This window comes from Lonchura striata, chromosome 2, assembly GCF_050655825.1.
Source record: "Lonchura striata isolate lonStrDom1 chromosome 2, ASM5065582v1, whole genome shotgun sequence".
In the NCBI taxonomy this organism is placed as follows: Eukaryota; Metazoa; Chordata; class Aves; order Passeriformes; family Estrildidae; genus Lonchura; species Lonchura striata.
The window spans coordinates 24,081,110-24,098,255 of NC_140704.1; the positions used below are offsets into that span (position 1 = coordinate 24,081,110).

Genomic DNA, 17,146 nt, shown 5'->3' on the forward strand with positions numbered 1-17,146 from the left:
AAAATGAAAAAAGCCTCAGAGAGACGTCTAAGTCAAACACAATTCCATACCGTGGAAGACAGCCTTTTGGAGACAGTGCAGATCTGAGGGTAAAGTAAGCACACCTTCCTTGAGCAGCAGTTCTGGAGACATGTCATGAATTTCAGCAAATCTGGAATGGATTCACTCATTTTGCATAAAGAAAAAGCGTGTGCTTTGCAGTGTGTGCTTTGCTTCAACAGCCTCATGGCTGCAAATGGCCACTGTGGCTAAACAGAAGAACAACAGCAAGAACTGGGTTCCTGAGATTCTACTGATTTTGGGAACAACTATGCTGGGAGTGCTCACTTCTCACTGCCACAATGGCAGAGCATCAGGGTCCAAAGATGGTGCAGATGAATAATGACTAGACAGAATGGCAGGTTAAATCTGACTTTTCATAGATATTTACTTCTGAAGTTTGGACTTGTAGTGGGCATTTGAGTGCAGGTCTACCTCTCCTGAGCAGAAAAAATGCAGACAGAAAACCTGGGAATGAGCTCTGGGATTTGATGCCTTCAGCTTCTGGGCAAAAATGCATTTTGCATTACAAGGTTCTTTCTGGAAACACATTTGTGGAGGAAATGGCACTCAGGCTTCTAAATAAGAGCTCATACACAGGATCTGATAGAGTCGGAGTTATTTTGACATGAAAATTTTTGCATTGTGCTGCATGAAAGCTATCATCCCTCCCTTTCTTTGTGGATGAGGGCACAGATAGAGTAGGAATTTCCTTCCCCTGCCACCTCTGTGGTAACCCCTCTGCAGACACATAAAAATCAGGAACTGTGCTTGCTTGAACCTCGTGGGCTCAGCCACCACAGCTGTGAACCTCAGCAATGTGATATGGTGCTTTGTCCAATTCAGAAATTCTTCTTAGTGGGGACAGCTTCTCTCTAACTTTCAACATTCATGCCAAATCTTCCTGTTCTTGCTCTCATTCTATTGACTTCACAATTGCCCAGGCCCTGTGTCACCTCTTGGTGGCTAAACTGGCTGCTGAGGCTCCTATAAGTAATCTAATGGAAGGATGATGGAAGAAAATATGTACAAAGATAAAAGACTTCAGAGATGCTTTGACAGTGACAGAAAAGTTGTGGAAATCGTCACATGAAAAAAAGAATAAAATTATTTAACAAGAATGGCACCTCCTGAAGCTCTACCCCAAATATAATACATGAAATAACTCAGAAGATTGAAGCGCCCCTTTCCTTTGTGGATATCGACCTTTGCGGATCTCGACCTTTGCTGTTTCCAGGGAAGTCTGCTCCATGATGGGGACTGCTGGAACAACCAAGGAAAACGGGTCACAGAGAGCAGCAGTTTTGCCATTTGTCCTCACTGATATAATTTATGACCACCATGTTTGATAAAAATATGTTTTAAACCCCCCATGCTCTGCCAGGCTAGATCAGCAGGAAATTAAAGCAAGAAGAGGTGAGAAGATAACATTTGTATGGTAAAAAGTACCCAAATTGACACTCTTCCCAAAATGCTGCAGATCTCCTTTGATTTCTTGTCTTACATTGTCTCTCTATTCCTTTGGGAACAGGGGAATACCAGTACTGAAACCCCATAAATTACAGTAACTATTCTTTTACACTTGTCATCTGTCTACACAGATCAGTGTTTTATTTCTGTCCACCTAGCTCAGTGTTTTACAGTTTTGCTGTAATTGTGGTAGGGAGGAAAACCTAGCACAATTGGGCAGTTGTGGTTTTCACTTTAATTTGTTAATGGAACAATTATTTATAGTGTTCTGGTGTCCACAAGAAAGCTAGAATTTTTAGTATTGCTACTACCATGGGCTTGCTTCAAAACTTTAATGTTAGTGGTCACCAGACTTTGTGTTCTCTTGGTCTAACTAATAATGCTGAAAGCAGTAAGATGCTTAGAAGACCTTAGTGCTTTGAAGGCTTGCTTGTTCCAGGAGATGGGTTTTGGGCAGTACAGATGACAAGTATCCCTTGTCATCCCACCTCATACCCACACTGTCATCAAGCTTAGTGAAATGCTTACAAAGAGAAAGGGACTATGGACTCCTGCCAGACACAAGAGTGCACGTTCCACCATCAGCTAGGGTGGTAAACTGGCTCAAGAGCTTTAAAATGTATCTACATCTACACAAGGAGGGAAAAACAGCCTCCATCCTCTCAGCCCTCATGTCCAAGGGCTGAGTTAGTTACAGATGCTGCCAGGAGGAAATGAATCATGGTGCATGTAATTAAACAGGGATTGCTTTGGGTTCTTCCATCCCAGGTCTGCTACTGAACCCATATAAGAGGGTGTACAGATTGTTTACACATTAAGGCCTAAAGAAGCTGTGTGGCAATTAGATGGGCCTTGACTGTGAGATTGGAGTGTGCCTGAACGGTTGCTGTGTCCTTACTCTCTGACATAACATGGACAAGCATGACACCCCACACAGGGCTCCTAGGAAATTCCAGTGAAGCACTGGCCCTTGCTATGGCCTATACAAAACTGCAGTCAAAATATAAACTTTCACACCATATAATGACAGAAGAAAGGGTGAAACTACCACTTATAAGGTGAAAAGGCTACAGAAGAACCTGCAGAAATAAGAGAAGAGATATCTCTACTAGAACGCAAAAGAGAAAAAAATACAGTAAGATCTCTAAAAGCCTTTGTGGAATAGGTTCTGATTACTGAGACTTTACTAATTTGTGACCAAACTTAGTGCCACCTAAAAGCATATTTATATGATGCCCATGGATCTGATTAATTGCTTAATTTCTCATTAGCAGAGCTTCAGGCATTAACTGTCACTTCCCTTTAGTCCCATCAGTACTGAGTATTAAAATTACTACTCTTGTGGAATACAGAGAATGAAAAATACAAATCTGATGTGTAAGACTATATTGAGAGATTTATCAGAAAGAGTTTTATTTATATTTCTGGAGGTTTTAATGGAGTACATAATGTGCTGTCCATAGATCACCCTTCTACTATGAGTCAGTCTCATTTAGGAAGGTGATAGATGATATCTCTTCCTATGAATGCAGTTCCAGTAACAGCATAATTAATGCAGTTCCTAGTTCAGATAAAACAGTGAAAATTTTCAGTATATGTAAATCAGTGTTCATACACATGTCCTGTTTATTTTAATTTAAATGTCTTTGAGCCTTGCCCATTGTTTCTTCATTTCTTGTATGGCCACCTGGACTCAGATCCTTCTTTTCCATGGTTTCAGATCCAGATAAATCCGAAAGAGAAACAGAGAGAGAGAAAATTGGATAACCAGAAAACATGAAGTAAATAAGCAAGTTAAGATTATTATAAAAGTTGCTTGACTTACCATTTTACCTGAGCAGAATGATCATCAAAGGATTTAACTCTTAGCAGCAATGTGAGTAAGGATGTAGTACAGACTCTCCTCATATAAATGATGCTTTGGATTGTCTCATGTTGTTTCTCCCTGGGTCACAGGGAGTGTGGGACTGTGTTTGAGTTAGGAAGGAATTTCCTCTCTTGCTCCTCCTGAATTTTGTCCTTGTTATTTAAGAAATTTCTTCTTTCAAAATTATATTAATTTGTTGAGGTCCTCATAAATTATGAATCACTGGAAGTATTTTCCCATGGCATTTCACATTTAAAATCTATTGTGAAACTTTAGGTAGGAAAAAAAAGGCAGGAACTGTTGGGGTGGAAACACATTTATTATTTTGCAGAATAAATACAAGCAACCTCATCTCAGTATATGGCTGCTACCTGAGTGGTATCCATAATTGCTTGAAATTCAATCTACACATTTCAGTATGTCTGTATACACGAAAGGTGAGAGCCATACATACATGAACCTGTGAAGCTCCAAAGATGTGCATGTAGAAAGTGGATAAGTGCAGCAAACTAGAGGAAGTCAGAAGCAGTAATCTTCAAATGGACTTATTAAAGCAAAGGGTGCAGTAGGAGTAGAAAAAACCCAAGCTGTAAAGCTGTCATTTGCTCTGTTAATAGGCATTAGCATAAAAATATTATAGGAATTTTTGTGGGGTTTTTTAGCATTGTAAACATAAATCCTCTAAGACTTCATACACTCATATAGAGATTTTCTGTAATTTCATTATATGTTAAAAATGTGCTCCTGTTGGGAGGCTTTGAACATATTAGCATGTCACCTTACCTCCTTTTTATTATTTTTTTTTTTTGTTTTATGGGAGGGAAATCTAAAATATGAGGCAAGATCAAGAAGTGAGTGTACCCTCATCCCGTACTTGATGGTGGGACCGAAATGAGACACCCCAGATTTCTGGCCCCAAGTTTTGTACTTTGTCTGTAGACAGCCTTTCCCTGCTGAGTCAAAGACATGCAAATTTGCTTCAGAAGAAGAAATTGCAAAGCAATGGCAACACTGCTGTCACTTTTATACTATTTGTGCCATAGCAATGGGGGCTGGGGGTATCAACATGTGATGCTCAGCAGGCTGGAACCAGTTCTGTGGCTGTGTGGCTCTATGGGAGCCTCTGAGAGCTTTCTCATTGATTTCACCGGTGTTGAGAGTTCACTTCCAATAAAGATCAGGCCAAAAGACACTAGATACAGTTTTAAAATGAAATCTTAACATACAAGACTCCGTCCCATGCCCTCAACTTTTAGTTTAAACTGTTTCAGATAATTTATTTGTGCTGCCAGAAAGTATCATTCTTAACCCTGAGGTAATGATTTTACTTCAATTTAGGTGTCTGATATCTCTGCTAGCTTTTAATCTTCAAATATCAAGTGTATTTTCATTGCATCTCGTGCACAGGCTATCTACGCATGATGCTATGCAATGAAGAGAAACAAAATGTGTGATTTTTAAATTATTCTTCTGCTCTTCTATTTTTTAATCTCCAGATGGTTTCTGAGACTGGTGATGTTTTCTTTAGGCTATATATTTTCTGCTTTAATTAACTTACTTAATCAGAACACATTTGACAGCCACACATGTGATCAGATATCAGGTGCTAATATTTAATTCCTTTCATGAAATTAGAGGCAGATAAATGTTTGAATTATAATTGAATGGTCTTATTAGACTACAAGCTGATTAGTGTTAAAATGAAACTTGAGATTACCAAGTTTGCATTAATTTCACATTGGCTGGGGCTGCTGTAAGGACTGAGCACAGTGTAATTGCTGGGTTAGGGGGCAAGAGCTGGATGACTGAGATCTGCCATATATATTTATCAGCTGAGGGGCTGGCACAGTTTGTATCACTACCTAAGAGCAGTGAAGGTAACTAATGCTTTGATTTACTGTCTCCCAAGTTAAAAAATGAAGCAAATAGACCTTTTTGTGTGTTATATTGAAATAAGCCATCTCTCTTTCCATCCTGTCCCTCCCCTGTGTGTGGTTTGTGAAGAAGGACAAGCAGTCACCAGAGGCATCTATCAGCTCAGGGGCTTTGTTGGGAATCATCAGTAGTCACTGCTAGGAGCAGTGGAGGTCTGACACATACTTGCATGGATGAGCTGGCTGGAACAAGTCTGGGGCTTGTACAAGATTCAAAGGTTTTTATTGCTTGGTGAAAGATCTGAGCAAGTTTGGGTGAAATTCTCAGAATCTGCACCCTCTGTGTGTGTTTTCACAGATGGCTATCATAAGCTGAGGAATGGGAGTTCTAGGTTTTGGCACGGCCATAGTGATTTTACTTGGGTGTTAGGATGGAGAGGAGTCATGCAGTACTTACAGGGTCTCTTTTTACAAGGCCTGGGTTAGGGACGACAGCAATGAGGTGGGCAATTGTAAACATGGAGTTCAGCACATAGGAAAAGAACAAATTCTTATGCAGTGTTATCCTTTGACAGCTGAGGCTCCTGAAAAATATGTAACACATGTCGTAAATTAGTATTTTTCCTCTGATGTCACTTTAACAAGCTCTTTCTGGCAACAGTCTCTCAAGAATGTCTTTTGGCAAGGCATAATTGGAAAACACATGCCTAGCATTGCGGCCATAACCTCTGAAAAATTTTTGGGTTTGTTTTTACACCTGTTTAGCACCACATGCTTCTTAGACCATGTTGTAAAGACCTATCCAGCTACATTCTTAGTTCTTGATGCCTTTTTTTAATTCATGGTAATTGAGATATTAAGTGGTGAAGCAGAACCCTGAGAATTTTTGGATATGCATGATGCAAGTAATGAATATCAGGAATACTGCTTTATAAGCAACTGTTTTCTGGAGACTCAATTTCTCAAATACTCAGATGAAAATTATTTTCTACTTCAGGAATTATTAGTGGAACAGGATGGGAATTTGGACAGGAATCTCTTTAAATTACAGGGGATTTGGGTTGGTATCCTGCATATTTCTAACTCCATCTGAGATCCCAAACCAGAGGAGGTTGTTTTCCTGCCCAGTAGGAGAAGAAATCTCTTGAAATCACTGGTTTTAGAGAAGGTAGGATTGATAATATTGTGGGTAACTGAGTTTCATAAGTTTTCAGAACCTGTAGTTTCAGACCTAAATAATCTCCCATTTCTAATTCATACTCAAATACTCATCTCACCTCCTCATACATCCTTGAGGCAGAGGAAAAGGCCCCTGCAGCTCCCCATGCCCCAGAGCACAGCACCAGGCTGACAGAGGGTGATTGCAGAGAGGCAGTAATGGAGCTGTTAGATAATGATGTTCTGACCTAGATCACTGAGAGAGGAGGCAAAACTGCTAGGTAAAGAACAGCTAAGAAATGCTACTGTCTTACTGGGGTAAGCTCAGCACTAGGAGTGTTTTGCAGTCTGGAATGCAACACAGCCTGTGGCTTCCTTCTCCTCTGCTTGTGGAGGCCAATGAGCAGAGCACTCTCTTCAAAAAGAGAGAGCTAATCTAGCCAATTGGACTATTTTCTGCTTATTTTGCTTGCTTGCTTGATTTATTTCCTTTCTTTAACCCCTGCCATTTATTCTTTATTTTCCTTACACCTACTTGCCAAGTCATTGCATGGAGTTCTTTAGCTTGAGCTCATCTTTCTGGTTATGGTTATTAGCATCCAGCAATGCTTATCACTTCTTTAGACCTCCTTACTTATCAAGTCACCATCTTCTGTTCAGGATGTCCATGAGATGCAGATCCTAGTGGCTAGGAATGAGAATATGTCTGTACACTTGGCCCTGATTATAAAACACTCCTTTAGCACCAGCTATTGGCAAATACTGAGCACCAGATACAGGGCTGGGTTAATGAACTTTCTGTTTGATTCTCTGTAGGACATGGTAGTGAAAAAAACCAGACCATTCTTTGGAGCTACTACACTGGAGCTACTCTACATTCTTGTGCTTACTCCACCTGTATTTGTCTCCATCACAAATCTAGTCTGACTTCCCTTTTCTGCTCCTACGCTCTGATGATATTATTGAGTCCTGAGTCTTCCTTTGTCCTCCTACTCCATCACAATACTTTGATTATGCCACTTAATCCCACTTTTTTTGGGACACTATAACACACTTTTCACTGTTTATCTTTCTTTTGCAGCCCTGGGAACAGGACTAGTGTGACATCAGTTCTGTTCCCAAGAAATAAAATATTTCCTTATAACTGGGAATAATCTCTTCAGCTCCTGGCCACAGAAATGCAGACCCTTGTCTCTTGAGGTGCCTTTCTATGTGGTTTCTGGTACAGGGACTCTTTATGATAATCTCAGCCAGGTAAGTGTGTCTCAACTCCCATTCCTGTCCTTCCTCATTGCTCTACTTGACTTTTGTCAGTCTTATTCATGTATTAAATTGGACTGTCTTTCAGTACATGTTGCCTTTGTCTGCCACCCAGCCTCCTTTCCCTACCTGCCATCCTGTCTTAGTTTTACTTTCTTGTCCATTTCCCTCAGTATTCCCTTTTTTCCTTGATTACAGCTCTTGTGTTAAAGATTCACCTGTAGCATTAACATTTATTTCCATACCCTCACTTTCCAATTTGACCTTCAGTGTTTGCCATCACAATGGCATCAACATCTGCCTGACTTTGTCCACACCAAGAGGAGAAAATGGAACTAAACTCTTACTTGATTCATCCTTTCTGGTGGTTTTGACCATCATTTGCAATCTTCTCCTTTGACCTGTTTTAGCTCTCTTCCTGGCCCTTTTCATGATATTAATCATTTCTTCGTGAAGCTTTTGGAGGCTCCTTGGCATTGTCCCCACCATCTTTCTGTATTCTCCCTACTCTGCTTCACTCTTGGGCATATGGTGTGACTCTTGGGGATGGTGCTATGCAGGGCCAGGAGTTGGAATTGATGATGCCTGAGGGTCCCTTCCAACACGACATATTCTGTGATTCTGTGTGATTCTGATAAATCAGTATGCAAAAATACATAACTAAGCTAGTTATCCATGTCTAAAACTTGTGCGCTTTTGTGTCTCCAAGCCTCTATCCATTGTCTCTTTAGAGTTTCAGTCTGCTGTTTTTCTTGTGTCTCCCCTGTGGTTCACATTGACTCTGTCTCCTACATTTCCTTTTTCAGACAGGTTCTCTTACCTACTCACAGTCACCCTTACTTATCTCTAGTTTACTGTTGCAAGTAGAATGTTTTCCTCATAGAACTGCTCATTTTTCTCATGTATGAATACTGAAAGCACTCATTTTCATGTCCACTTATTTTCTTCTCCCCCAACATTGTTTAGTTATCAAATTATTTTCATGCTTTGTACCATGTCCTCCCTTGCCCCTGGGGAAAACTCCCCAAAAATTTCACAAAATGTCCTTCCATCCATTACCCTTCAACTCCTTTTAAAACCCTTGGCAGCAACTAGATTGCAGGTGCATTCATAACACACCATCTATTATTCTGGCAAATATAGATTTGCTGTACTCCCCATCTGTCTTTATACAAATGTCTGTTTTATTAATTCAATTGGAAGTGATTTGGAGGTAGGAGTACCTCTTTATTTTGTTTTTTATTAAATAAGATAACGGGGTCTCACTCTGCAATTATAGAAATCTTGCAATAATATGATGATGCATAAAGCTGTTAGACACTCTACTTTATTAATACTTTCTACTGTTATGAGTTCACATTGCTTAGTGATGCTCATCACTACTGATTCATTATTCCCTTCTGAAAGTACTGCAACATCTGTGATGCCAGATCATTATGAATCTTGATACCCAAAAGTGAACTGAAAATAAATCCCTGCCAGCGAAAACTTATATGTGGGAAACTGCAATCCCTGCAAACTGCCTCTAAAGTCAAAGGCTATTACGCAGTCCTGAAATCATCTCTTGCTAGCTGATGGACTGTCTGATTGACAGCTTCCCTTCAGCTGAAGGTCAAATAATCTATTGCTGTCATAGCCAGATGATAAAAACAGCTGAAGGTTACACAAGCCCTGCTCCCACAGTTTCACTCTTACTTTCCTGTGACTGTACTTTGGTTTCCTCTTTGTCTTCCCATTATGAAGCACTTTGGTTTAATTCCTTTCTCTCTTCTCCCTATAACCTTTGTGCCATGGCTTAGTCATGGCAGGGGAAGGAGAAGCGGAGGAGGAAAGAGAGGAGGAGGTGTGTTACTGTCTGGAAGGCTGCTGCAAAGACCAGTCTTTCAGTGCAGCCTGGGACTGTTGTTCATGACTCAGAGCTCACAGTGAGTCAGACAGGCTGACCCTGCTTTGCTTGCTGCAAGGAGTCACCTCTCTGGTCCTTTTAGCATACCTAATTTGACCAGATCCTGCCTTTACTGTCCCAAAGAACTCAAACCAGGGTATGGGGTTCCAAATCAGATAAAACTGTGCTCTTTCCAGTTTTATCAAAGCATTACTTTGCTATGGTTTTGTTCTATTTATCTTCTTAGATGGGAAGGGAATTCATCAGTTCATTTGGCAGAGTTTCTAGCTATCTCTGTAGCTGATTTAGATGTTTTTATCACAGGCATATATCAAATTGCCTCTTTGGAAATTACCAGAATTCACAGCCTGTATTTGGATCCACCTATTTGGAGTTTGCAATCTTATAGAATCTTATAATTTATTAAAAGTCCAACCATTTAATTTTCCTATGTTTCCTAGTCTTATTCTTGGTGATGGTGATGTTTGGGACTTGATCTTTTACTACTCTTCCTGTCTGGCAGTTGAGGCAGAGGCATCTAATTGACAGTAGACAGATTCACTAAAGAACAAGATTGAAATGCTCTAGTTAAGCTGCCATACAGTAGCTGTACTGCTTTCAGTGAAAATCAATCTCCTTTAAAATTCTAATACAGCAGTATTCTGTTTTTCTTTTAATGAGGATAACAGGCTGATTCACTCTTAGGGCTGAATCTGAGCCAGATTCACTCTTAGGGCTGAATTCTGTAAGCACCTACTCAGGTCAATAGCTCAGTCCTTCAGCCTCAGTTGCTGGTAGTGCTGTTCTTCTTAGAGCTCCCAGTCACTGCCCCAAGCCCCAGTTATGGTGCCTGGCAAGCTCTGGACATGCTCTTAAGGAACATCAGGCAGTAGGTAAATAAAAGGCCTTACTGCATCTCCAGTTGCACCATTTCCCCATAGGCTGCACTTCCACACCAGTCCTGACAAACATAACAACCTGGCCTTGGCTATGCTCCACTGGGAGAGGTCCCATTGGTGAGAGGAGCCTGTGCTCAGACTTCTTTATCAGGATTATATAAAAAGGCACTCAGAAGAGCTGCTTCTCACTGCCATGACAACTTCCAAGATTTCCTTTGGTTGAGATGCCTCAGGGAAAGAAGAGAGAGTGTCTGTAAGAAACACTTACTTGAAATAGAAGAAAATTGCCAAGGAAATCAACAGGGATGTTATGGACAAAGCGTGGCCAACGATTGCCATATAATAAAGTATGAATGCCATCTGCAATTTAATAAAAAGAAAAGGCAAGCATGAACAATTTGCAGGCACTTCATTTGTTTTCTCATTAAGAAGGAATCTACAAAACCAACCTTCCATTTTGTATTTTTTTTCTTTCAAACATTCTTTTTCCATATATTTTTAATATCAGCAATCTATTAAATAGAATGACTCATGATCTAAAGATGTATTTCTTACATATGCAGATCTGTTCCGTCAGGAACATACTGAAATACATCAGATGAAATCTGGTGAAATCCCTGCTCACACTGTGTCACTAACTTTCCCAAGCTCTAAGTAATACATATATATTTTTAATATGGCCATGACAAGTTTTCACACATATATAAAAATTAAATAAATAAATTAAATAATTAAATAAAATTAAATAAAATAGGTTGCTGCAGGATTGGTAGCAAACTTTTATGGGTTGAAAGAAGCTTAAACAGCAGGGATCAAAAGCTTAATGGTCGCTTTTGGACATGAGTCAGTACTTAACTGCCCTCAGGACTTGTATTAGGGCTGGATTTTTGTTCAATTTATTAATCAATAAGCTGATCCAGAAAATCTTCTAAATTTCCAGGTGATACTTAGGTCTTCCAGATTATAGTGAGGCCCTCACAAAGGGCCTCATTTGACTGAGGGGACAAAAAGATATGAGCCTTAATACAGGAAAAAAGTGGACTGATAGACCTAGGACAAGTGATCTAAAACCTGTCTACACAATGCTTAACTTAGGGCTGGAAACTAAACTCAGAAAATAGATCTTGGAGTCATCCAGGCCAGTTCTCTGAATCATTGACTTACTGTGTAATAATAGCCAAAAAGCCAGCAAAATATTGATTATGATGAAAAAAAGGCACTGAGGGTGCCAAACAACAACAAATGTTTGAAATTTACAGCATTAACCTTAAATGCATGTATGCTTCTAGTCTCCATATCCCATGAACACAGAATAGTAAGGAAAGGCGAAAAAGTCAACTAAAATAGCTGAGGTTGAGTTTCTGCAGGTACAAAGGCTGGGATTCTCCTTTTTGGAGAGGAGAAGTCAGAGGGGGCTTATGACCATGGCCTTCAGAGTCATGAATGCAGCAGCTGAGGTGACCATTATCCTCAATGCACACCACACAAGGACAGCACATCCTGAGACAAATTCTGGTTCACATTAGTGTGAACCTTGGTGCTGGGCAACTCAGTGGTTTGACAGTGCTGTGAATCCAGTACCCATGGACAGATAATTGGGCTTGCACTGTGACTCGTGGCAGGGAAATCTAAATTATTTATGCCAAATTTTTTACACCAGTTGTAAAATAAAATTGCAGGACAGCACCTGGACATCAGAATTTTGAGGTATTTAAATATCCCACTTTGGTCTCAGCTAAGCTCTTAAGCTTCAGTGATCTGTCAGAAAAGCGAGTGAAGGAGGCTAAATGCCATGCCAGCTTCACCACTGGAAGTCTCAGTTTCTCTGCTGGGTTTATTCTCTTTTTAGCTCTACTTTGTTAATTTTTCTTTTGCTATGCATGAGTAATTTTCCTCTTCTCAGTGATTAGGTGATTTGCTTTTTGTAGCGTGAAGTTTTGACACTCACATATCTTTTGGTGTTTCCAACTAGTTTTAAACTTTCCCTTGAGAACAAATATGAAAACAATTCAGAAAGCAAAACCATTCCTCATAGTAAAGGTGCACATCTTAGGTAATTTGGTCTCGAGACATTTTACAACATTCAAATAAGCTTCTTCATTAAATAACCTAGGTGGTGGTGGCCTGATTCAGATTTAAACCAGAGTCACATTTACACTGATCTGACCACGCAGAAGAGATATGATCTGAGTGTAAATACCATTCACCAAGTTAGGGAAAACAATTAGTGTTTACTGAAAATACCCTAGGTCACCTGGTTCTTCACAAAGATTAACCACTGCATTGTTACTGAGCACCAAAGCTTGATAACCTGTTCTGAGGGCACCTGCAGTCCCAGAGAGGACAGCCTGAGAGTGGAGAAGATGAGACAACTTTCTCCTATACAGAGTAGTGGGAGAGGTACACCTATGTACGTGTGACATTTGTTCCACTTAGACTACATGATTGCTGTGGTTTTTTAACAATATTAAATGGATATATTCTTAAAGCCTGAACTTAATTTACAGACGATCTGTTCAAGAATATATTTTTCTACCTATCTTTTATATGACCTATAGCCTAAAATATCTAGAAGTATGAAAGACCCCCAGATAGTTACATGCAAGTTTATGTACACCCTGGAGGATTCTTTGTTATTCAATCTATCTAACTTTCTGTGCTCAAGTGCTAAAGCAAAAGGGATTCAGCAACTGCTTTTTTATTGCATCCTGCAAATTTACTATGCCAAATGCTTAAAAAAAGCCTTAAAATTTAACAATGGTGACAGATCAAAATGGGCTGAAATGTCAGCAAACAAAGCATATGGTCTATCATTATGTTTTTAAGAACTGGCTATAAGTCTTTTTTAATGAACTGTCTCAAAAGCTTAGCATATTGGTATTTTCTGTTAATTTCAAACTAATAATGAGCACTTTTACAAATTTCTGCATTCCTTGACATGTCACAACATGCTGACTCATTACATTTTTTGTTTGTTCAGATTTTTTAACCTCGATTTAGAAAACTTAAATGCTCTTCCTTGTTCCTCTAGAACTCTTGAGGGAAGAGAATTCTCTAAGAGTAATACCTTTGACTCAGTAAAGTGAATATATTATGTGTATGTAAGTGGAAACAGTCTTCAAATGAGGCACATTTCTGTTTACTGAAGACTTGGTTTAAAGGTCATAATCTAACTTGGTATTTCTGTAAACATAGATTCTTTCTGCATTTTTCAAAACTTTCTGTTTTAGAAAAATAATGATGTCCATGTAATTTTCCTTTATATTCTGTCTGTTCACTGCATGAATAATGTTCAAAATTCTTCTTCTGAAAGGCATGGATAATAGGTAACAGAACCAAATTTTCTGCCTCCTTACATGCGCCAACATCTGGAAAAATTTTATATTTATGGTGCTTCCATGTAATGCCTCTGTAAGCTAATATTGTTACTATTATTCTTACCTTGTCACATAGATGAGCCTCATTTTACCATGATGGTTTGTCATGCTGCAAAAACCCTTAGAATTCACCTCCTGCCTAGTCCAACAGACATTTCCAAGGCCCTTTGGGCTCAGTTACTACTAAATATACCTGCATACTGCTTTTTGGCTGTGTAAGAAGAGGTCCTCCAACACAAACCCCAAATCAAATTACTTCTTGAATATTTTCCTTCCATTGTTCCAAATAGTCACAAATTATTCTGTCACAAATCTGTAATCATATTTTCCTGAACCTCCACTTGCATTTGAGAAATATATTTTTTTATGAGCTTCCCTAATTTAATTTTTTAAAAGCTTTTCTCAGATTTCTCTCTCCTTCTTTTGGTGCATTTATATTTAGTCCTTCTCTTTCAGTTTAGCACCTTGATTTTAGAAATATTGATGCAAATTCTTAATTCTTTATTGTAAATACTCTCAATTATTTCAGTAAAAGTCAAAGTTAAATGTGCTCCTGCTTGTAAGATTTTCTGGATTAATGATACCTTAATAAATAATTTTTTTAAGAGTGTGAGTACAGGGTAATACTTTTTGCTTAAGAGAAATAATTTTGACTTACATTAATATTACTAGCCCTGAAGAGAAGACATCAACATCTTGGAATATTATTGTTACAGAAAGCAAAAAGATTCTAAAAGATTATTTTATAATTGTTGGTCAATCAGGGAAAATCACAGGAATTAAAAATGTATCTGAAAAATACTGCAAAACTTATCACATGAATAACCACTAAATTATCCACCCCACAGTAAACCAATATTGAGGTTTGAGCACTCATTAAATAATTTGGATAAGCTAAAATAACAAGAACAACATTATTTAAGTCTTGTGCAACAAATAAAGCTGAGATAGGGCTATTCTGGTGTCTCTCATGTGTATTATTGCTAGCCCAGCCCAAAACACTGCCAAACAACCACTGCTTCTTTAAGTTCAGCATACCTTCAATTTTTCAGAGGTGAAAGAGTTGCACAGGGTGTAGTTGGACCAAGTTCGGTTGCTCTCAGGATGGCGGAACCAATTTCCAGTTTCATCACAATATTTTGAGGCCCTCTCTGATGATAAATTGCAATAATAGTTATTTTAATATATGCATATTATGAATTAAAAAAACCCATATAAAATAATATCTTTGGGAATAAAATGTGTAATAAAATCGAAATTATTTTCAACATGTGTAATTAATATACACCTTGTTGTTTTGTTGTTTTGCTTTTTTCTGAGACTTAACTGGTAGTAAGCTTGTTTAGCTGTCTCCTGTTTCACTGCACCCACTAGGGTATATATCACAGTATTTAGCTGATAATAATCCATTGAAAGAGGCTGTTGACAGCAGTTTATGGGAGAGAAAATAACCACAGGTGCTGATGCCAGTCCTGAAGGAAGAGTTTCAAGTATAAATGAGTTAAAAAAACTGTGTAGATAAAGGGCAATTGGTAATGTATAAACCAGAGCCAGGGTGCTGGAGATGCCAACAGCCCAGCCCAGCCCAGGGCTCTGTGCAGAGGGGTGGAGAAGTCTCTCCCAGCCTCCCCACCAGTGGAATCCTGACCTGCAGAGTCAGAGCATTGCTTGCTCTCCTCAGGGTCTGCACAGCATGCAGGCACAGGGAGAAGCAGCCTCACAAACGTTTTGGCACTGGTCCCATGTATCCAGTTTAATTTAAGATGGCTGCAGAGCTCTCTCTCTCAATAATCTGACGAGCCTTTGGCCTCTACACAGGTGTCTCTGGCGCTGGCTCCTTCGCACAGGTGGCTCTGGCATCCTTCCTGCCAGCCCTGCCACATGGAAGGTGTTCCTGGCTCGTGCTCCTGGCTCTGCACCTCCTGTGCTGTGCTGGGGGACAGGGGGGGCTCAGCTCTGCGGGATGCCCAGAGCTGCAGGCGTGGGCTGTGTCTGTGCCCCCCGACAGCCTCAACTCCTGCCAGGGGCACCCTGGATGCAGATGTCACTCCTAATCACCTGTCAAGTTTTGGACCAGTTTCTTTGGCCTTTCCTCAAGCATTAGCCACATGGGAGTTGCTGGAATGTTTGCCCAAGTAACAAAGACAGGATAAAATCATAAATGTATAAAATAATAAACAATTATTTGATGTTTTCTTAGATAGTGTCACAGAGACGTATGAAAAGTGTGTTTTTTAATTCTGTTTAATTGCTCTGACTTTTAAAATAGTCTGAAAAGTCTATCTTGAATTTCCTTTGCCTTTTCTAGCTCTATAATTTGATTTGCTTTATACTTAGATTATCAGCATTTCCAGTCAATACACTTTTACAGAGACCATAGGAATCTGAACATAGAAATTTTCGTTTTTTGTGGTTAACATTCCCACTTACTTTTCTTCATCTGATGATTAATAGTTCTGTTAATTTGTAAGATTCATACTCCTAAAGCCTAAAGAAAGGAACTGATCATATGGATAAGGTAAAGATAGTACAGAATGAGTTATTTTACTCTGAATACAAATATACTTTATAGTGACCTTGCAGAAAAAAGAAAAAAAAAAATCCTCCAGAACACAACATATTTTTGCAATTATTGTGGACTTCAAATCATTGTTTTGAGGGACTTGTTAAATATCAATACGTGCATCAACAATACCAAGAGGAACAGTACATGTTATTTTAGCCTTCCACAGCTAAAGCTTTGAGATAATCTCAGACTGCCCATGTAGCAATGTTCCCTTTTACTCATTGCCAGATACTATCAAAAGTTGGAAAAAGTTTTGAGTCACAGATGAAAGATTAATGCTTATGCTACCATGGAACACAGTGTGCAAGTGTTGCACTGATTATCCCGCGCACTCTGCGAAGTGCACGGCTTCTGTTAATCTGCTACAGAGAACGTATGGCAATGTCATCCATCATCTCTGTACTTCAGTGCCTGGGTAGGCACTCTGCCAGAGTATAATGTGGCCTCTTTAAGTTAGAGACAAACCTTTCACTTTATACTTTTCCTTGTCCCAGACAAACACTGATCCGACTGAAAACTAATCCTACTCTGAAAGTGCTGATGTGCCACAGATTTCTCGCTGTGACATGAGAATAGACGGCTGGGGAATAAGCCCTCTTTACTGTCCATACTAGCGACTCAAAGAGGTCAAACATCTCTTCTAAATCTATTTTATACAGAAACAGAGCTGCAATCCAACCACTGTTCTACTGCAAGTTATTCTTGAGTGACCCAGTAGCAGGTGGGGGATATTGAACCTGGACATGTGTTG

The 17,146-nt window shown here is 39.3% G+C and overlaps 1 protein-coding gene across 6 annotated transcripts in view; it reads right to left on the reverse strand.

The window, feature by feature from the left end:
* Positions 1–17,146, reverse strand: part of CALCR (calcitonin receptor) — a 154,316-nt gene that overhangs the window by 35,528 nt on the left and 101,642 nt on the right. For all 6 annotated transcript variants that reach the window (XM_021551731.4, XM_021551735.3, XM_021551734.3 and 3 more), the window contains 3 exons: positions 14,868–14,980; positions 10,721–10,812; positions 5,708–5,834 (listed from right to left, as the gene is read on the reverse strand). In XM_021551731.4, coding sequence (XP_021407406.2) covers positions 5,708–5,834; positions 10,721–10,812; positions 14,868–14,980 — 332 coding nt within the window. The remainder of the gene's footprint in view (positions 1–5,707; positions 5,835–10,720; positions 10,813–14,867; positions 14,981–17,146) is intronic.